The 21,113-nt window shown below is 35.6% G+C and overlaps 2 protein-coding genes across 2 annotated transcripts in view; one reads left to right on the top strand and one right to left on the bottom strand.

Annotated features, from left to right (window-relative positions):
- Positions 1-1,250: 1,250 nt before the first annotated feature.
- LOC148949113 (uncharacterized) lies at positions 1,251-2,129 on the bottom strand. Its single transcript, XM_089092632.1, has one exon. The coding sequence runs from the start codon at positions 2,127-2,129 to the stop codon at positions 1,251-1,253; it is 879 nt and encodes a 292-aa protein (XP_088948758.1).
- A 1,945-nt stretch (positions 2,130-4,074) lies between these two features.
- Positions 4,075-21,113, top strand: part of LOC148949112 (putative inactive serine protease 43) — a 58,057-nt gene continuing 41,018 nt past the window's right edge. The window contains exons 1-3 of the mRNA XM_089092631.1: positions 4,075-4,087; positions 8,397-8,620; positions 12,416-12,695. Of these exons, the coding sequence (XP_088948757.1) occupies positions 4,075-4,087; positions 8,397-8,620; positions 12,416-12,695 (517 nt within the window). The remainder of the gene's footprint in view (positions 4,088-8,396; positions 8,621-12,415; positions 12,696-21,113) is intronic.

Raw genomic sequence — 21,113 nt, 5'->3', positions numbered from 1 at the left:
CCCTTTTTTCCCTTCTCTTCCTTTCCTTCCTTCCCCCTTTTTTTTCTTCCTCTTTTTCCCTTTTTACCCCTTTCTTTTTTTCTCACTAAAACAATTCCCTACTTAACAAAACACAAGAAGAACAACAAATCGCTTATTGACAGTCTCTTTCGCTGCAATTACGGTATGGGTTAAATATATCCAAATTGGAATGAATCGCACTGCATTGAACAGAGGCCAAAACGATACTGAAACACGCCAAAATGTTCATATATTTTTAATACATATATTAGGGGGCTCGCCCCCGAGTCAATACCTCGATCTTTAAGCTGAACTTTGAATTTTGGTCCAATTCTTTAAAAATGACCCCTTAATCACAAAGGCCGTTATTTAGAATAAATAGCTTATATATTTGAAATCAGCATTAAAATCTAATTCTTTTGATGTATCTTTTTGTATCAAAATTCCGTTTTCTACAGTTTCAGTTACCATTGAGCCGGGTCGCTCCTTACTTACAGTTCGTTACCACGAACTGTAAGTAAGGAGTATTTGAAAGTTTGACTCTTTCTCATAATTAATTAAAAAACTTTTACCACAAAATAAGTTTTTCAAAGAAAAGTAAAGAACTCCATTAAACTAAAAATGAGTAAAAAATAAAATAAAATAATCTACCGAGCGTGAAACTACCACAAATCAGCATCGATAAACAAATGATACCCAAAACGAACAGAAATTACAATAAATACCCGAGTCAAACTCAAAACGAGCGGAAATTAACATGAATAGGGCTCAAAACCCCTATGCTTTCCCAAGGCCAGAACATAATTTGCACTTTACTGAAAAAATACAAATGAATGTGAATTATCAGCTTAATATACCTATACTGATATTTAGCAATCAAAATGTTAATATTACTTTATTTATTAAAGTTATGAAAGTAAAAACATTTATGTTAATTTCTGCTCTTTTTGAGTTTGACTCGGTTATTTATTGTAATTTCTGTTCGTTTGGGTTTTATTTATTTATCGATGCTGATTAGTGGTAATTTCACGCTCGGTAGAATATTTGATTTTATTTTTGCTTGTTTGTGGTTTAATAGAGTTCTTTACTTTTCTTTGAAAAACTTATTTTGTGGAAAAAGCATCTTTAATTAATCAAATAAATAAGACGGAATTTCCCATGTAACTTCTTTACATCATACAGCAATAAATACGTCAACAATACATGCACTCTCAAGATCTATTTGTTTAACCGATCAACCACAGTCAGCCTCAATCTAAGCCCCAGTCCGGACTTGGATTGGATCTCGACAATTCATTATCACATTCTTGGTTACTACCTTCTTCTGTACTACTATTTGAATTTGATAATGAGCTTGATTCATTACATGCATTTGTTTCCTCTTCTTCAACAAATGACATGCGGCACACTGGACAAGTGCCGTGAAGTTCTAGCCAAGGTACAATACAATCATTATGGAATAAATGATTGCATGGAAGTTTTTTCACACTTTCTTGAAGTTTATAGGATTCAAAACAAACAGAACAATGGAGGTCTTCGCTCTCTGCAATTTTGACTGTTTCAAGATTTTGAATTTGGTCTTTGGGCATTGGAGGGGGCCCCCTCTCCTCTACTTGATTGAAGAGCTCTGCAATAATTCTGTTTAGATCTTGATTTCCCAACGAATAGTCTTGCGAGCTTCCTGGTAAGTTCAAACCCTCTCTAGTTAACAAAGTTTCAGCTGTAAAATTTTCTAAGATGGATCTTAATGTGTTTTCCATATTTTGTGCTAGTGTTTCGCGTGGAGTAATTTGCCGCATTTGTATGTAAGAATATACCCTTTCATTGAGCTGAGGAGCATGGTGAGGCATTGCTTGTTCTTCCACGGAACCTGTTCTATCTGGCGTCGATGTTTCAAGTGGTTGCACGTAGTTTGCTGCTGTACGTAGTCGTGGTACAAGTTGGAATAATTGATTCAATGAATTTTCTAGATTTGACGTGGACATTTCGGGTGAAACACTTCGGTGCACTAGTCTGTTAATATATACCCTATCATTAAGCTGATGAGCATAACGAGGCATTGGTATTTCTTCCACAAAGCTTGTTAAACAAGAAGGGCATTTGATATCCTCAGGGTTTCTGTCTGTCATATTTAGACAGAACCCTCTGCGACATTCATGGCAATAATGTTGTCTGTTTTCTACTCGTGGGTCAGTCATTTTGAAGATTTATGTATAGATTATGTATATACTGATAATCTCAACGCAGATAAATGACTTCTATTTCTATTGTTCTCGTTATTTACCAGGTCATTAGCTAACATTTCGACTTTGTGCTTAAGAAGTTGCATAAGACTTAGATAATTTTGCTACTTTTCATTTTAAAAACTTGTTCATTTGATATAATTTTGTCAGCAAAAAGCAATTACGTTATGTTATGGTTAATGACGCAATGGATGCATAATGAAGTTATGGTTTTTCTAATCTGAATTTTCATATTTGAGCCACAAGCTAGTGTATTAAAATCTGTTTAGTTTTTTTACGTTTGCGACATGAGCCGTGACCTAGCAAAGAACAAACCCAAAGTAACCGAAAATATATAAACAAAATAAAAATTGTCAAGTGAGGAAAAATCTTCATTTGAAGCTGATTCCAAAATAGTGACTGGCATTTTGATTAATCTTAACGGTAAAATTTCATTCCTAAAAAAAATATGGGAATTTTAAAAATAGCCTTATACTTCTGAAAATGAAACCGATTCAAAATGACAACTGCAAGAATGGCATCATCAATGCCGAAAACTCTACTTAAAAGAAACATTTTCCATCATCCTGAGTAACACTGAAAATCACTTTTTCGCATCAGAAGTTGTGACACTTTTTCTTTTTTCCTCCTTTTTTTTCTATGCCACTGAAAAATAATAAGGAGGTCCTCCGCTGAAAGAAAAAATAAAGCTAATTTTAAAATTTTCCCGTATTTTTCCAGTTTAAATTACAAGATTAAAATCAATGCTCAGATACCATAAGCATTTTTGCAGTTTATAACTTTATCGACAATGAAGTAAAACTAAAATAAAACAAAAATTGATTTTTTCAATTTTTACGTCACGTCAATCATTACGTCACATATGATTATTAGTACACAGTCGGCGTTAGATCTTACGTTAAGTCACTTATTACTTCATTCATGGCTATGATTGCTTAAATTTTTTGTGAAAAGTGATTTTTTTTTGTTTTTTGATTAAAAAAGGCACTAGAACTTTTAATTTCGGTTCAAATAAGCCCTGTCGTAAAATTCTAAGAGCTCTGGGTCGATACGATCACCCCATGGAAAAAAGGCAAATAAACACTCATCCGTGATCTTTCTTCTGGCAAAATACAAAATTCCACGTGTTTGCACATAAGAATTTGAAACTTCTACAGTAATGTTCTCTGATACGTTGAATCATATGGTGTGGTTTTCATTGTGATTCTATGAGTTTTAAGGGGTGTTTACCCTATTTTTGAAAATAGGGCAAAATTTCTCTTATTGAGACTTTTGATGTATATGAGTAAACTTGATGAAACTTGTCTTTTTAAAATCAGCATAAAAATTCGATTCTTTTGATGTTTCTCTCGACCTTAAAATTCTTTTTCTTAGAGTTTCGGTTACTATTGAGGCGAGTCGCTCTTACTGTACACTTTGTTACCACGAACTGTTTGATTTTTTTTGATTTGACTCTATTTTTCGGAGTTATGGGTTATTATATTCCCTAAAATTGGACCTGATAGTCTCTTACTAGGTTGCTAGCTACCACTGCAGCCCAGAATTGTTATTATATCACAAAATATAGTCTTTCATGTTAAGACAAAAACAAAACTAACATAAAAATTTTCATATATTTTTCTAGTTTAAATAAAAAATTAGTATTATTGGTTAGACATCATAGCCTAATTATTTTTGCAGTTTACATAATAACCTTAGCGATTCTGAACTGAAGACTAAAATAAAAATTTGAATTTTTTCATTAGAAATATAGTGCAACTATATAGAGATACGTACTCTATGGGATATATTGGAGGTTTATCGTGCGGGGTCACCACTTTTAAAGGCAAAAATGGCGCAAAAAGGTTGCTATACCACTTACTCAAAGGGGAGAACCCCTTGTCGGCCCCAAATTAGTGGGATTTCCGCGGTTACTCCAACGGTTCCGTATACTAACGTGATCGGATGGACTATGGCCACATTTAAAGCCAAAGTTTACCGATAAGATTTTCTAACTAACCCTTTAGTTTCGACCTAAACTGAAAAGGTAAGAGATTACATAAAAAAATCTTACTGTATTAACACTCAAGCAGTATACAAAGAAATGACTAAAAAATGCACTTTTCCTCCCAGCCCACTAACCGCGTGCTGCGAGAGGGTTACGAGGGTGGTAAAGAATCTTTCCAGCCAATCCTAGGACTTCCTAATTTACTGGCCAATCTCCCTAACTGCGCAATTTTTTCCCTCGTGGTCTATTAAGCACGTACCCAGTTAAGAGGACCCAAAATGGCGTCAAAAATAATAGGAAAATTAATATTTATTACTTAAGGAAGGAAAATAATTAACGGGCCAAAAGAAACGAATCTGGGAGGGACATTTATCTGACAAAACTGGGACCAAGGGTTCCAACAGGATACACATCTCAATGATTGTCTTTTAATGCAATTTTATGGGTATAATTAAACTTGATGAAAATTATATATTTAAAATCTGATTTTTGGATGTGTCTATTGATATCAAAATTCCAAATTTTGAGTTTCGGTTGCTATTGAGACGAGTCGCTCTTACTATATAGTTCGTTACCAAGAACAGTTTGATTGATGCAGACTTGATAGTATTCAGACGATAAGCCTCATCATTTTGTATGTGAGTTCAATTTCCAATTGAATGAGCCCTTTTTGAAGTTTCTACAACATCGCTTTCTATAAAACCTTATATGTCCCAAGGGCATTACTTACGACCCTTATCCTGAGAGCTGTGGGGATGGAGGCGTTGTCATCCTTATAGGCCTAGTTTCCAAAATTTTGAACTACGTTGAATAAAATGACTATCTAAAAATTTTGATTCGATGTGTCTGGGGAGAAGGTGGGATATAGAGAGGGGGGTTAGTTGCCATCAAATAACTTTCGAGACAATTAAAAAGGGCACTAGCCCTTTGAATTTCCAGTCGAATGAGCCCCTCTTCAAGTTTTTACGACAAAGATTTCAATAAAAACTTATGTGCCCCTAGGGCATAACTTATAACAATTTCCCTGAAGACCGTGGGGGGAGTGTTCTAATCAAAGGTATTGTTTCCTGAACCTTAAACTGCTTGGAAAAAATATCAATCTCAAAATTTCGATTAGATGTTTTTGGGGAAATGGTGGGTGTGGAAGGGGTGTTAGTTGCCTTCCAATCATTTTCGACAATTAATAAGGGCAATAGCCATTTCAATTTCCAATCGAATTAGCTCTTTTTGAAGTTTTTATGACGACGCGTTCTGTAGAAACATTATATGCCCCAAGGCCATAACTTACAACCCTTGCCTTGAGGGCTGTGGGGGGTTGTCATTCTCAAAGACCTAATATCCAAGACTTTCAACTACTTTGAATAAAATGGCTATCTAAAAATTTTGATTCGATGTGTTTGGGGAACAGGTGAGCGTGAAAGGGGGGATAGTTGCCATCAAATCACTTTCGACTATTAAAAAGGGCACTAGCCCTTTGAATTTAAAATCGAATGAGCCCTTTTTCAAGTTTCTATGACGAAGGTTTCAATAAAAACCTTATATGCTCCCAGGGTATAATTTATAACCCTTGCCCTAAAGACTGTGGGGGGATGTCCTCTTCAAAGTTATAATTTCCTGAACTTTAAAGTGCGTGGAACAAAATGGCTATCTCAAAATTTTGATTGGATATGTTAAGAGAAATGGTGGCCGTGCAAGGGGTGTATGTTGCCTTCCAATCACTTTCTACTATTATAAATGGCACTAGCCATTTCAATTTCCAATCCAATGAGCCTTTTTTGAAGTTTCTACGACAACGTGTTCTATAAAAACCTTATATGTCCCCTGGGTATTACTTACAACCCTTGCCCAGAGGGCTGTGAGGGTGTGTCCTCCTCAAAAAAATAATTTCTATCTGGTAATCAACAACGCTGAACAAACAGCTATCTAAAAATTTTAATTGGATGTGTTTGGGAAAAGGTGGGCGAAAGAGGGGGGTTAGTTGCCCTCAAATCACTTTCGACTATTAAAAAGGGCACTAGACCTTTGAATTTCTAATAAAATGAGCCCTTTTTCAAGTTTCTATGACAAACATTTCAATAAAAACTTATATGCCCCCAGGGCATGACTTATTAACCTTTCCCTGAAGACTATGGGGGGGGGAGTGTTCTGCTCAAAGGTATAATTTACTTAACTTTAAACTGCGTGGAACAAAATGGCTATCTCAAAATGTTGATTGGATGTGTTTGGGGAAATGGTGGGCGTGGAAGGGGTGTTAGTTGGCTTCCAATTACTTTCGGCTATTAAGAAGAGCACTAGCCATTTCAATTTATAATCGAATGAGCCCTTTTTGAAGTTTTTACGACAACGCGTTCTACATAAACCTTATTTGCCCCCAGGGAATAACTTACAACCCATGCCCTGAGGGCTGACAGGGGGTTGTTATCCTCAGAGACCTAATTTGCAGAACTTAAAACTACGTTGAATCAAATGGCTATCTTAAAATTTTGATTGGATGTGTTTGGGGAAAATGTAGGCGTGAGAGGGCGGTTAGTTGCCCATCACTTTCGACTGTTAAAATGGGCACTAGACCTTGGAATTTCTAATCAAATGAGGCTTTTTGATTTCTACGACAACACCTTCTATAAAAAGCTTATATGTGCCCAGGGCATAACTTACAACTCTTGCTCCGAAGGCTGTGGGGGAGTGTCCTCCTCAAAAATATAATTTCTATGTGGAAATCAACTACGCTGTAAAAAACGGCTATCTCAAAATTTTGATTGGATCTGTTTCGGGAAATTGTGGGCATGGAAGGGGTGTCAGTTGCCTTCCAATCACTTTTGACTATTAAAAAGGGCACAAGCCACTCCAGTTTCTAATTGAATGAGCCCTTTTCGAAGTTTCAACGAGAACTTCTTCGATACGAGGTGCCCAACCCAGAAGGAAAAAAGTAATAAATAATACATTGTGCTAACAGTTCAGTTCAGTTCAGTTCAGTTCAGTTCATTTTATTTAACATCAAAATACAAACATTGCACTGGGCGGATACAACCTTCGATGATACATCAACCCTAGAATGACTCTCGAGGGCTGTGGGGGAGTGTCCTCCTCCAAAACATATTTTCTATCTGGAAATTAACTACGCTGAATTAAATGGCTATCTCAAAATCTTGATTGGATGTGTTTGGGGGAAGAATGGGCGTGGGGGGGGGGCAAGTTGCCCTCCAATAGCTTTTGACTATTAAAAAAGGCACTAGCCCTTTGAATTTCCAATCGAATGATCCTTTTTGAAGTTTCTACGACAACACCTTCTATAAAAACCTCATATGTCCCCAGGGCATAACTTACAACCCTTGCCCTGAAGGCTCCTCCTCAAACACATCATTTCTATGTGTAAAACAACAACGCTGAAAAAAATAGCCATCTCAAAATTTTGATCAGATGTGTTTGGGGGAATGATTGGCGTGGGGAGGGGGTAGTTGCCCTCCAATCACTTTAGACTAGTAATAAGGGCACTAAGCCACCCCAATTTCCAATCAAATGAGCCCTTTTCGAAGTATCTACGACAACTTCTTCGATACGAAGTGCCCGGGTATGAAAAAAAATTATTAGGTCTACATTGTGCCAACATCGTTCTTTACTTACTTAGGCAGCGCTATTGCGCTGCCTATGATAGTATTTTTAAAACTATAAAAAACTTTAGCGTTAAGAGCGAGGCGATGCGAGGGGTAAAAAAAAGACTTTTTTTACTTTCAGTTAAAAAAAACTTTTAAAAAAATTTAATTGCATATTGACGTCAATGTACTAATCATATAGACGGCACATATAATAGTATATAACTATACATCCGTGGTTGACATCACTAGTAGTTACTGCAGTGAGAAAATAACTTTTTTTTAAACTGTGTCTCGTTTCCGAAAGTTGTTCTATAATAGGTATTAAAATCTCATGTTTATTTTAGCCTTGTTTTAAGCACATTAAAAACTCTTTGTTCAAACTACTAGGGAATAATAACAATAAAAAAGGGGCTGGAAGAGGTAGTTGTTTCCTTAAAAATTCATGCCTTAAAGTTCAACTTTAGGAATCCCCACTATGAGTCGTTTGATATCATTTAGTATCATTGTATTAAAGTTCATCTTTATAGCTTTACTGTGCATAATTCTATATGTAATCCAAATTACTTTTGTAAGCTGCAACGGCACAAATTAAAAATCCTGAAGAGTCACGAGATAGTATTCCCAGTATCATTACCCCGGGAAATCGTTGCTGGAATAAAGATGGGGCATTTGGAAAATGCATGGACATTGATCAATGTTATCCATACATCAAACGTTTGAACAAGAAAGCTCTTGGAGAAACAATTATGGAAGGGAGTCAGAATTGCAACTATTTTGATAAGCAGTCCAAGACTTTTGTAAGTTGTTTTGCTTCTAATTAAGATTTTTCTGTAGGTAGAGATATCACAGGCAGCACACCAGCGCTGCATAAGTAAAGAGCAAAATGGCAATACATTATTTACTTTTTTTTTACCAATACACGTTGTATAGAAATAATTGTCACAGAAACTTTGGAAGGAGCACACTCGCTTGGAAATTGAAAGTGTTAGTGCCCTTTTTAAGAGTCAAAAGTGATTGGAGGGCAATCAACTCCCACGACCATCATTTCTCCAGATATATATAATCAAAATATTAAGATAATAATTTTTAATAGCAAGGTCTCCTTAATTTTTAATAATTAATAGCAAGGTCTCCAAGGATGACTAAAAAAAAACCCTGAGCCCAGGGGAAGGGTTGTAAATTATATCCTAAGGGCATATAAAGCTTTTCTGAAATGGATGATCGTTTAAACTTCGAAGGGAGCTCATTCGGTTGGAAATGGGAAGTTCTAGTGCCTTTTTAAGGTCCAAAAGTGGTCAGAGGACAGCTAGCCCACTTCCACCCCCTCAAACCCTATTTTCCCCAAATATATCCGGTGAAAATTTTAAGATATCCGTAATGTTCAATATAATTCAATGGGCAAATAACTAGGGCTCCTGGGCTGATAAGACCACCCACAGCCCCCCTTGGCAAGGGCTGCAAAGCTATGCAAGTGGCCCATTGTTAACATATAAGCTTGTACGGAAGGGGTGGTCACATAAAATTTGGAGGGGGCTCGTTCAATTTGAAATCGAAAGTTTTGGTTCCCTTTTTCTATGGTTCTGGGTTTGATAATCCGGTCCACCTAGTCCTCGAGGTAAGGGCTATAAGTTATGCTTGTTACTGTTTGTTAACATATGAGGTTTTTAGGGAAAGGGTGGTCGTGTAAACCTTGGAGGGGGCTCCTTGATTGAATTTCAAAAACTCTAGTGCCTATATTAAGAGCTAAAAGTGATCGAAATATAACCATTCCTCTCTCATGCATTTTCCCCCAATGTATATAAATAAAATTTTTAGATAGTCAAGCCAAATAATAATAAATTAAAGGTGTACAATTTCTCCGAGAACCTTGGGGCTAGAACTGTAAATTATACAAAGTGCTCATTGTTAAAATATTAGAGGGTCTTTCGCCCTTTCTAAACTCAAAAGTTATCTGAGGGTGGCCACCAACCCCTCCCCCTCCCACTTACTCTTTTCTTACAAGACAACTAAAAAAATATATGCATTCATAAATTTTCTTTTGAGTAGATACGTAGATTTTAATTTTCTTTTCTTTTCAGCCTTTAGTGGAGGTTTAATACTAATTGCTTTTTAAACTAGGGCCTTCAAATAATATCATGGACTACTCAGTCATTAAGTAACACTGGGTTTATTTAAAAAAAAAAATATATACATCATCGATTCCCTGAAGCATACTTGTGCGGGAGAAAACCCTCCTAATAAATCGAAAAACCAAGAAACCAAAAAAAGAGAGAGAGAAAAAAAAAAAAAAAAAAAAAAAAAAAAACAAAATTAGAGCTCAATTTACCGGACCCTAAAACCAACGAACCTCCAAACAACACCCAACAAAATTATAATCATATTCAGCTGCAACTAAACCCTCCTCAAAAACATAACTTAAGTGGCGTGGAATAATCCATTCAAAATTACCTTCGAGATATTTTTTAGTTTCCTCTCTTTCTTATTCATTTTAACAGAAACGAATCAAGGACGAACAGAGATTGAATAAAAAAAAACAAGTTTATTTTAACAAAAATAAAGAGCGAAGCTATGTCTTGAGCATGAGAAAAAAAAACACTGGCAACTATAATGAAAAAAGAACTAAAAGTTAACAGAAACAGATATTAGACTTAATAAAAAAAATGAAATTAATGATGAACTTGTAATTAGTAAAAAAAAAATCAATTTCAACTCAAATAAAAAACAAACTGGTGACAAAACAAAAAACCAAATTATTTATCTGGAGGATTGCTGGCCCTAAAATGGTTTCGCACAACTTTAGCTAAAACAGTGGGACCATGGCACATTTTGATAGAAAAGAAAAGTTTCAGTGCTATTTTTCTGGTGCAACAACACTAGTTCAGCGATTATAAATTGAAAAGCTGCTAAGCTTTGCTAATAAGATCTGAAGATAAACGTTGCAACAACATAATACCAAAGTAAACAATTTTTACCTTCTGCTGTTTCTTTCTCCTGATACAATGAAAAAAAAGAAGAAAAAAAGAAAATGTATATCTATTTTAGGAGAAGATGAAAAACGAATTTACGTTTTTTTTTTGCAAAAAATAATTGAACCAGTTTTAAAAGGCTGAGAAGCTATGGTTTAAATCTTTTTAAGTTTCTACTTTTATTTCCATTAGAGAACCTTTTTCTTTATTAATAAAACAAAGAGAAATACAATTATTTTAAGGGAATTGTTTGAATTTACAATGCAATTCAAAAAAGAGGTTTCTAGAAATTTGAGCATCTTAAAAATTTTCATTTTATAATTATAAAACCTTTTAAAATATATTTTGCTTTTAGCAATGCACAAATGACATTCTAGCCATTATAGTTTTTTTAAGGTGGGGTAAACACACTTCTGTTTGAGATAATTTTTGCTTATTTTGAGTTTGACTGGATTTTTAGTTTTAATTTCTGTTTCTTCTAGGTCTCATTTATTTATTGAAAAAAATATATGCCATTTTTATAATTGACAAGATTAATCGTTTTCATTTCAGTTTTCTTAGGTTTTATTTAGTTATTAACATTTATTTCTGTTCATTTCAAGTCTCAATATTCCTTTGACTTTACCTAGGAATTCTTTTTTGTGGGGAATTTTTTTTTGCATATTAATTTTTGTTTGTAGCAGTTGCCATAATCAGTTGTAGGAGAGTTAGAATTTGTTTCAAAAGTTTTTTGACTAAAGAAGTATAAGGAACTAAAAACTCAGTCAAAGTCATGGATCAGGCATAGTTTTATGATAAAATTTGTCTCAATATTTCCTTCAATAAGAAATCAAAGGTAGATTGAAATGGAGATCTTAGACGAATCAAAGACTTATTCATGACTTATTCATTTATTTTCCTACATAGGTGTTAAAAAAAAAACTGACACAAATCTAGTAGTAACCCTAGAATACAGAGGGCTCTTACTCCAGCATTCTAGTGAAAGTCATTTCACGTTTTATTTTGTTTTATTTGAAGTGTGTTTAAATAATGCATTTCAACATCCTTCATGAAAAGAGTTCTGTGTTGTTATATGTAAAAAAAAATTAAATTAGATTTCTATTTCTACAAAAGACATTTATAAAATGATTTCCATTTCCAAGGATGCTTCCATACACAATTACTTCAATTAAGACGCAAATTGAATTCTTATCAAATAATCATAAAAAAGTTTTCATGCTAAAATAAACAATATAACTGAAGCGGTTATATTCATGAAGAAAATGTTTTTTGGCTTTGAAGAAGAGAAGGGAATGTTGCAGGACACGTGGGCCCTTTTGGACCTTCTGATGCAAAGTGAAGTAGCAAGTATGTGCTCTGGCTATTGAGGGTCAGTTTTGTGCTGAGGTATAAAGCCGCGAAACTCAATCCAAAGTACTCCAGACTATTTCATGATAGGCACGGTTAACTATAGATTTAAGTTATTATAAATACAGGCCATTTTAACTTAGCTCAAAAAAGGGGGAGTTGAGATTTGACAACTTTCCCAAGGATGTGATGAGACCCTCCAAAAGTGATTTTTTACCTGAAATATTTTTCAATCTGGTCCCATATATACCTCTAGGCTAATTCTTTTTTATTTTACAGACACGTGGAACTTGTTGCACTATTGCAAGTGCAAAAACAGTATTTGATCCTTCATTCAGGTCAGTTCGATCTGAAAATTTCTATTTTGAAGATACTGAGCCGGTGTTACAACTTCAGAAAAGACTTAAACGTCAAACACAAACTAACGTTTGTGGATACAGAGCAGGCAGAATGCTGGTGCAACCTACAATTGTTGGTGGAGTGGAATCTCAGCCCGCTGAATGGCCTTGGATGGTGAGGATCATAATTTTTCAACATAAAGTGCAATATACAACACTTCGTATTGATTGCTGTTACACATATACATAATCCGTGTTTAGAGTCCTTTTATTCCAGATATGTAGTTTCTAGCCATTCTCCATATAAATTATTTTCCTAACTAAAATTTGATTGAATATGCACTAAATAAGTTTGATATGAAAAATATCTTTCTTATTTTTCGTGTTTGATCCCATAAATAAGGTAACTAAAGTTGCCGGAGCGAAAATAACAAAATGAACATGGTATTCAAAAACATGGAGGGGTAACACAAAATAAAAATTATTATATTAAGTTGTTTCTTCCTCAAACTTTCACGCTTTTGAATTTCCATGTCATTTCTTTTCCTGAAGTAACCTTAGTTTCCACGGTAAATGGTATACCACAGTCCTGTAGGGACGAAATCGAAAAAAAAAATATGTTAAGACCTCACTTTAGACAAAAATAGTCCGAATATTTTCATAAGCACTACCCTATTTATCAACATTTAAAGTAAAGAGATGTAACCTGTAATCCTTCTTTTTTCAAAAGAAGATCAATCAGTTGTTTCAATTTTGTAGAACATGTTGAATTATTCACTTGAGAAAGAGTTAACGGCAAATCCAATGATTGAATGGTCTCTAATATTGGACTAATTTTTCTTCATTCATTTGGTTCATTAGGTTCTGAGGAAACTAAAATGTTTTTTTTTGTTTTTTTTTGTACTGAGGAAGAAATTACCAAAATTTAAATACCGTATAAATTTAGATATTTAAATATCTAAAATAAAAAGTTTAATTAAAATATTTAGATATTGCCAAAATGTTTTGATTCTGCTTAATTACTTTTTCTCGTTCTTGTTTGATTACGTCACATGGGTCAATTTTAATGGAATATGCAAAGTCTTCACTGGTATCCTTCTGTGGTTCTCTGATCCATATATTAGCAAAATATACTGCATTTTTGACTTGCGTGAGAAGGGCAAAAAACTGTCGGATTAATTTAAATATATATAAGTCTCGGGTTCTCTTGTTAACCATTTATAACTAACCATGGAGCGTATAGAAAGTCTACATCTTTTAATCAGGGTCTGGTGTATACCCACTAGAAAATTTTCCCCGTGGATAATTTCATCCAGAAAATTCTCCCCGAAAAAACCCACTCGGAAAATTTTCCCTAAAGATTCACAGCTTGAAAATTCTCCCCAGATGCAAAACTGAGCAACCAAAGGGATATTAGGACAAGAAAGAGAATGAAGAAAGTTAAGGATTTTAGAATATTCAACCTGTTATTCCAAATTATATATTACAAAGCCGATAAAGAATTTATGACGCATAATCTAAACGTTCATGGTATCGACTTGATTTTTGGGCTAAAGTTTTTAAGTTGTTTAAAAATGTTTCTCAATCGAGTTCAACAATCCTCGTGTTTGATTAGTCTGTTTTAACAAATTGGGTCAAAAAGTCAAGCTTTAGAGCATTAAGTATATGAGGGGGTTCTCCTCCTTGTCAATACCTCGGTCTTTACGCTGAATTTCAAATTTTGTTCTAATTCCTTAAGAATTGCCCCTGAATCACAAAGGTCGTTAATTAGAATAAATAGCTCTTTTGAAAGTACTAGAAATACTTTAGCATGAAGAGCGAGGTATTGAGGAGGGGCAACCCCCTTTCTATATGCAACAGTTTCTGTTCGTTTTAAGTTTTATTGTTGCTCCTTACATTTAGTTGAACAAACTTGTTTTTTTTTGTTTAATTTCTGACTATTTTTAAATACTGCTCCATAATGCTTCAATGAAGAATTCTATGGGAATGCTCTTCCCCCATGGAAAATTCCTCTATAGAAAGGTCCTTCCACGTAATCCCTTTCCTCCACCCTCTCCACCAGAATTATTCCCCCTGAAAACGTATGTATACTTCCCGATAACCAATGCTATAATATAAACAATGGGCAAAGTTCATAACCTGCAGCCGTTCTCCCGGTGATTATAGGGGATTAAATCGTCCTCAAAGATATAGTTGCTATGTTTTTCGGTTATACTGAACAAAATGGCTATCTCTAAATTTTGATCCGGTGACTTTGGGAAAAAATGAGCGTGGGATGAGGGTCTAGCTGACCTATAATTTATTGGGTCACTTGAAAAGGGCATTGGAACGTTTAATTTCCGTTCCAGTGGCTCATTTGATAGGAAACTGAAAGTTCTAGTAACCTTTTTATGAGTCAAAAGTTAACAGAGACTATTTACCCACCCCCCTTACACAAACACAGACTTTTCCCCATATGTATCAAATGAAAATTTTGAGCTAGTCAGTTTGTTTGAAATAGTCCAACGATAAGATAACAAAAACTTTCGTTTTCAACATAACCCCCCCCCCCCACAGCGAGAAGAAGGGTTTCAACTTATGTCACTGGGGCATATAAGGTTCTTTTAGAAGAGGTGGTCGTATAAACTTTGGAGAAACTCAAATGATTAGAAAGTGAAAGTTCTAATTCATCTTTTATAAGTCAAAAGTGATCGGTTGGCGACTAACCCTCTCTCCCTCCTAACCTTCTTTCCCCCAAATGTGTCCAATCTAATTTTTATATAGCCATTGAGTTCAAAATAGACCAAAGATAATATAGCAAGCACCCCCGGCATCAACAGCCCCCCCCCCCCTCCCAAAAAATCCGGGGGCCAGGGTGGGAAAAGGTGCCAGGGGGGCATATAAGGTTTTTATGGAAGTAATGGTTGTATAAACTTTGGAAGGAGGGATTATTCGATTGTAAATCAAAATTTCTAGTCTCCCTCTTAAGAGTCAAAAGTGGTTGGCAGGCAGCTAAGCCCCCCTCACTTTGAATTTCCAACCAAATGAGCCTTTTTTGAAGCTTCTACGAACACGCCTTCAATAAAAAACCTTGTATATACCCAGGCAATAACTTACAACCCTTGCCCTAAGGGTTGTGGGGGACTCTCCTCGTCAAAAACATAATTTCTATTTTGAAATCAACTACGCTGAACAAAATGGCTGTCTCAAAATTTTGGTTGAATGTGTTTCGGGGAATATTGGGCGTGGAAGAGGTGTTACTTGCCTTCCAATCACTTTCAATAATTAAAATCGGCAAAGGGCACTCCAATTTTCAATTAAATGAGCCCTTTTCGAAGTTTCTACGACAACTTCTTCGATACGAAGGGCCCTGCTCTAAAGGAAAAAATTAATATTTATTACATTTGGTTCTTATATGCCCCATTGGCATAACTTAAAACCCTGAGGGTTGTGGGGGAGTGTCCTCCCCTTTACTTAGTTCCCGTTTCTTGTCTCGTTCTCGAGTATCCCCATTCTTCACTTAGGCAGCGCGATCGCGCTGCCTATAATTTAAACAACAACTTTCTATTAAACCTTATATGTTCCCAGGGCATAACTTACAACCCTTGGACTGAGGGCTCTGACGGGGTTATCATCCTCAAAGACCTAATTTCCAGAACATTCAACTACGTTGAACAAAATGAATGTCTCAAAATTTTTATTGGATTTGTTTTGCAAAATGGTTGGCGTGAGAGGGGCGTTAGTCGCTATCCAATCATTTTCAATTATTAAAAAAGGCACTACCAATTTCAATTTCCAATTCAATGAACATGATAAACATTTGGGGAGAGGGGGGCTCAAACCCTCTAACCCCCCTCCCTGGATACAGCCTTGATAAGAACATTCCCTGAAAGTTTCAATTCCATACCATTAGCCTTAAATAATATCATTTTTATAAAATTCTGAAAACGGCCTATGACAGCTTTGTCTCTCACTGAGTCTATCCGTCTTGGCTTTTTCTCCAATTAGCCATAGCTCTTCACTTTTACGTGAAAATCCAATAGATTGATTTTAAATTAGTAGTCGGAGCAATAATGCTAGTAGTATTAGAAGTAGCAGCAGCAGTACTAGTAGTAGTAAGTATGCACAGATTATCCCCGATAGTTTCACCTTAATATCTTTAACCTCACTAGAAATAGTATTCGCATCGTTGTTAAGAGTAGCAATAGTGGAAACATGAACGTTGTGCCTTTTGATTAGTTCAATATCCCTTGGGTAATTGCTATTTAAACAAAACACACCCAAGAAGTGAATTTAGGTTAATGGTAATGAAATACAACCTTTATATAAGCTTTAGTTGATACAATAAGTTGCACATACTGCTTTTAATGCCCCAGAATTTTCAGCTGGATATGGTAAGCTATTCCAAAAATACTGCTGATACGCCTTTTGACAATCTGTATGCACATAGTATGTTTTAATTCAGCTCAAATCTCCATTCGACATTTCTTCAAATGTTCACTTTAAAAGCCACAGCCTTCATGGTACTCGCTACAGAAGAAGTAGTTTTGGTGGCAGTTGTTGTAGAAGCAGCAGTAGTATTATGTTTAGTGGTAGTAGTATTAGTAGTATTAGTATTAGTAGTAGTAGTAGTAGTAACATCATTCAAATACTGCCTTTTTGGTCAATTTATAATCTCCCTTATTATTTTCTGAAAGTTCTAAATTAATATACTCAGTCATTTGAATGATGAGTTACGCCCTTTCGACAATCCGTATGCACGAGCTCGTGTTTTTATTTAGCTGAACAATCCGTTCAACAATCTATGAAAGTTTCACCTGAATGCCCTTCATCTTTTTGAGAACTAAAAGTCAAATATACACACCTCTCTCAATGGCAAATGCTATATTTAAATAATGGGCAAACTACATAAGCTTACAGCCCTTGCCCTGAGGGCTGGGGGAGGGTTGAAATCCCCAAAAACATAGCTACTAGACTTTTCAGCTATGCTGAAAAAAAAAATTGTTAAATCACAATTTTGATTGAGTATATTTGTAGTATTGATGGGCGTGGGGAGAGAGGGATTGCCCTCCAATTTCTTTTGACTCTTCTAAAAGGCTCTAAAACTATGAATTTCCAATCGAATGAGCTCCTCTCGAAGTTTTGACGATATTCTATACACAGACAAAAAATTGTGTCCACTTTCCTCTTTACTTGACCAGAACTATTGCGTGGCCAATGATTTTACGTCATATATTTCCATCACCCCACCTGCCCAAATCTTAAAAATTTGAGCCAGTAAAAAAGTAGCGCCACGAACCATTATTTTTTTAACTCAAATTTTTCATTCGACTGGCTCAAAATCACATATGAGGGAAGTAGTAAGCCCCTCCTCCAGTATTTTGAGCCAGTCGAATGAAAAATTTGAGTTAAAAAAATAATGGTTCGTGGCGCTACTTTTTTACTGGCTCAAATTTTTAAGATTTGGGCAGGTGGGGTGATGGAAATATATGACGTAAAATCATTGGCCACGCAATAGTTCTGGTCAAGTAAAGAGGAAAGTGGACACAATTTTTTGTCTGTGTATAGAATATCGTCAAAACTTCGAGAGGAGCTCATTCGATTGGAAATTCATAGTTTTAGAGCCTTTTAGAAGAGTCAAAAGAAATTGGAGGGCAATCCCCTCTCCCCACGCCCATCAATACTACAAATATACTCAATCAAAATTGTGATTTAACAATTTTTTTTTTCAGCATAGCTGAAAAGTCTAGTAGCTATATTTTTGGGGATTTCAACCCTCCCCCCAGCCCTCAGGGCAAGGGCTGTAAGCTTATGTAGTTTGCCCATTATTTAAATATAGCATTTGCCATTGAGAGAGGTGTGTATATTTGACTTTTAGTTCTCAAAAAGATGAAGGGCATTCAGGTGAAACTTTCATAGATTGTTGAACGGATTGTTCAGCTAAATAAAAACACGAGCTCGTGCATACGGATTGTCGAAAGGGCGTAACTCATCATTCAAATGACTGAGTATATTAATTTAGAACTTTCAGAAAATAATAAGGGAGATTATAAATTGACCAAAAAGGCAGTATTTGAATGATGTTACTACTACTACTACTACTAATACTAATACTACTAATACTACTACCACTAAACATAATGCTACTGCTGCTTCTACAACAACTGCCACCAAAACTACTTCTTCTGTAGCGAGTACCATGAAGGCTGTGGCTTTTAAAGTGAACATTTGAAGAAATGTTGAATGGAGATTTGAGCTGAATTAAAACATACTATGTGCATACAGATTGTCAAAAGGCGTATCAGCAGTATTTTTGGAATAGCTTACCATATCCAGCTGAAAATTCTGGGGCATTAAAAGCAGTATGTGCAACTTATTGTATCAACTAAAGCTTATATAAAGGTTGTATTTCATTACCATTAACCTAAATTCACTTCTTGGGTGTGTTTTGTTTAAATAGCAATTACCCAAGGGATATTTAACTAATCAAAAGGCACTACGTTCATGTTTCCACTATTGCTACTCTTAACAACGATGCGAATACTATTTCTAGTGAGGTTAAAGATATTAAGGTGAAACTATCGGGGATAATCTGTGCATACTTACTACTACTAGTACTGCTGCTGCTACTTCTAATACTACTAGCATTATTGCTCCGACTACTAATTTAAAATCAATCTATTGGATTTTCACGTAAAAGTGAAGAGCTATGGCTAATTGGAGAAAAAGCCAAGACGGATAGACTCAGTGAGAGACAAAGCTGTCATAGGCCGTTTTCAGAATTTTATAAAAATGATATTATTTAAGGCTAATGGTATGGAATTGAAACTTTCAGGGAATGTTCTTATCAAGGCTGTATCCAGGGAGGGGGGTTAGAGGGTTTGAGCCCCCCTCTCCCCAAATGTTTATCATGTTCATTGAATTGGAAATTGAAATTGGTAGTGCCTTTTTTAATAATTGAAAATGATTGGATAGCAACTAACGCCCCTCTCACGCCAACCATTTTGCAAAACAAATCCAATAAAAATTTTGAGACATTCATTTTGTTCAACGTAGTTGAATGTTCTGGAAATTAGGTCTTTGAGGATGATAACCCCATCAGAGCCCTCAGTCCAAGGGTTGTAAGTTATGCCCTGGGAACATATAAGGTTTAATAGAAAGTTGTTGTTTAAATTATAGGCAGCGCGATCGCGCTGCCTAAGTGAAGAATGGGGATACTCGAGAACGAGACAAGAAACGGGAACTAAGTAAAGGGGAGGACACTCCCCCACAACCCTCAGGGTTTTAAGTTATGCCAAGGGGGCATATAAGAACGAAATGTAATAAATATTAATTTTTTCCTTTAGAGCCGGGCACTTCGTATCGAAGGAGTTGTCGTAGAAACTTCGAAAAGCGCTCATTCAATTGGAAATTGGAGTGGCTTGTGCCCTTTTTAATAGTCGAAAGTGATTGGAAGGCGACTTACACCCCATCCACGCCCACCATTTCCCAAAACACATCCAATCAAAATGTTGAGATAGCCATTTTGTTCAGCGCAGTTGATTTCCAGATAGAAATTATCTTTTTGAGGAAGACAGTCCCCCACAACCCTTACGGCAAGGGTTGTAAGTTATTGCCTGGGTATATACAAGGTTTTTTATTGAAGGCGTGTTCGTAGAAGCTTCAAAAAAGGCTCATTTGGTTGGAAATTCAAAGTGAGGGGGGCTTAGCTGCCTGCCAACCACTTTTGACTCTTAAGAGGGAGACTAGAAATTTTGATTTACAATCGAATAATCCCTCCTTCTGAAGTTTATACAACCATTACTTCCATAAAAACCTTATATGCCCCCCGGGCACATTTTCCCACCCTTGCCCCCGGATTTTTTTGGCGGGGGGGGGGGGCTGTTTATTCCGGGGGTGCTTGCTATATTATCTTTGGTCTATTTTGAACTCAATGGCTATATAAAAATTAGATTGGACACATTTGGGGGAAAGAAGGTTAGGAGGGAGAGAGGGTTAGTCGCCAACCGATCACTTTTGACTTATAAAAGATGAATTAGAACTTTCACTTTCTAATCATTTGAGTTTCTCCAAAGTTTATACGACCACCTCTTCTAAAAGAACCTTATATGCCCCAGTGACATAAGTTGAAACCCTTCTTCAGTAGAATTGGGGGTACCAGCCCGACCCCTCACCCCTGCTGCCACCTACAACTTTTTTTAACACCATATATGAGCACGAGAACCACGTGGTTTATGGTTTTTGTCAATGAGAATGAAAAAACAGGAATTTTGTCACATTTATGTATGTTTTCTTGGATGGTTATGTGTGTTGGTCGATTTATTTGATGTTTTTCATGGATGTTTAATGGTTTTTGTCAGTGAGAATTTGAAGAAAAGGAACTTTGTCATATTTATGGATGCCATCAGCAATTCATGTCTGTTTTATGGTTTTCTCAGTGAGAATGAAAAAATAGGAATTTTCTCACATGAAAAAACATGAATTTTCTCACATTCATGGATGTTTTCATGGATGGTTATGTGTGTTGTTCGATTTATATGATGTTTTTCTCGGATGTCAACATCAAATTATGGATGTTTTATGGTTTTTGTCAGTGAGAATTTGAAAAACAGGAACTTTCTCACATTTATGTCTGTTTTCATGGGTGGTTATGTGTGTTG

The sequence above is a fragment of the Artemia sp. Qi Xiang Cuo genome, chromosome 8 (assembly GCF_049724085.1).
Source record: "Artemia sp. Qi Xiang Cuo chromosome 8, ASM4972408v1, whole genome shotgun sequence".
NCBI lineage: Eukaryota > Metazoa > Arthropoda > Branchiopoda > Anostraca > Artemiidae > Artemia > Artemia sp. Qi Xiang Cuo.
The sequence above is the reverse complement of the archived record's forward strand: the minus strand, read 5'-3'. Positions and strand labels throughout refer to the sequence as shown.

Excerpts from the sequence above, each read along its gene's own strand:
- LOC148949113 (XM_089092632.1), bottom strand. The coding sequence starts at position 2,129 with ATGACAGACAGAAACCCTGAGGATATCAAATGCCCTTCTTGTTTAACA.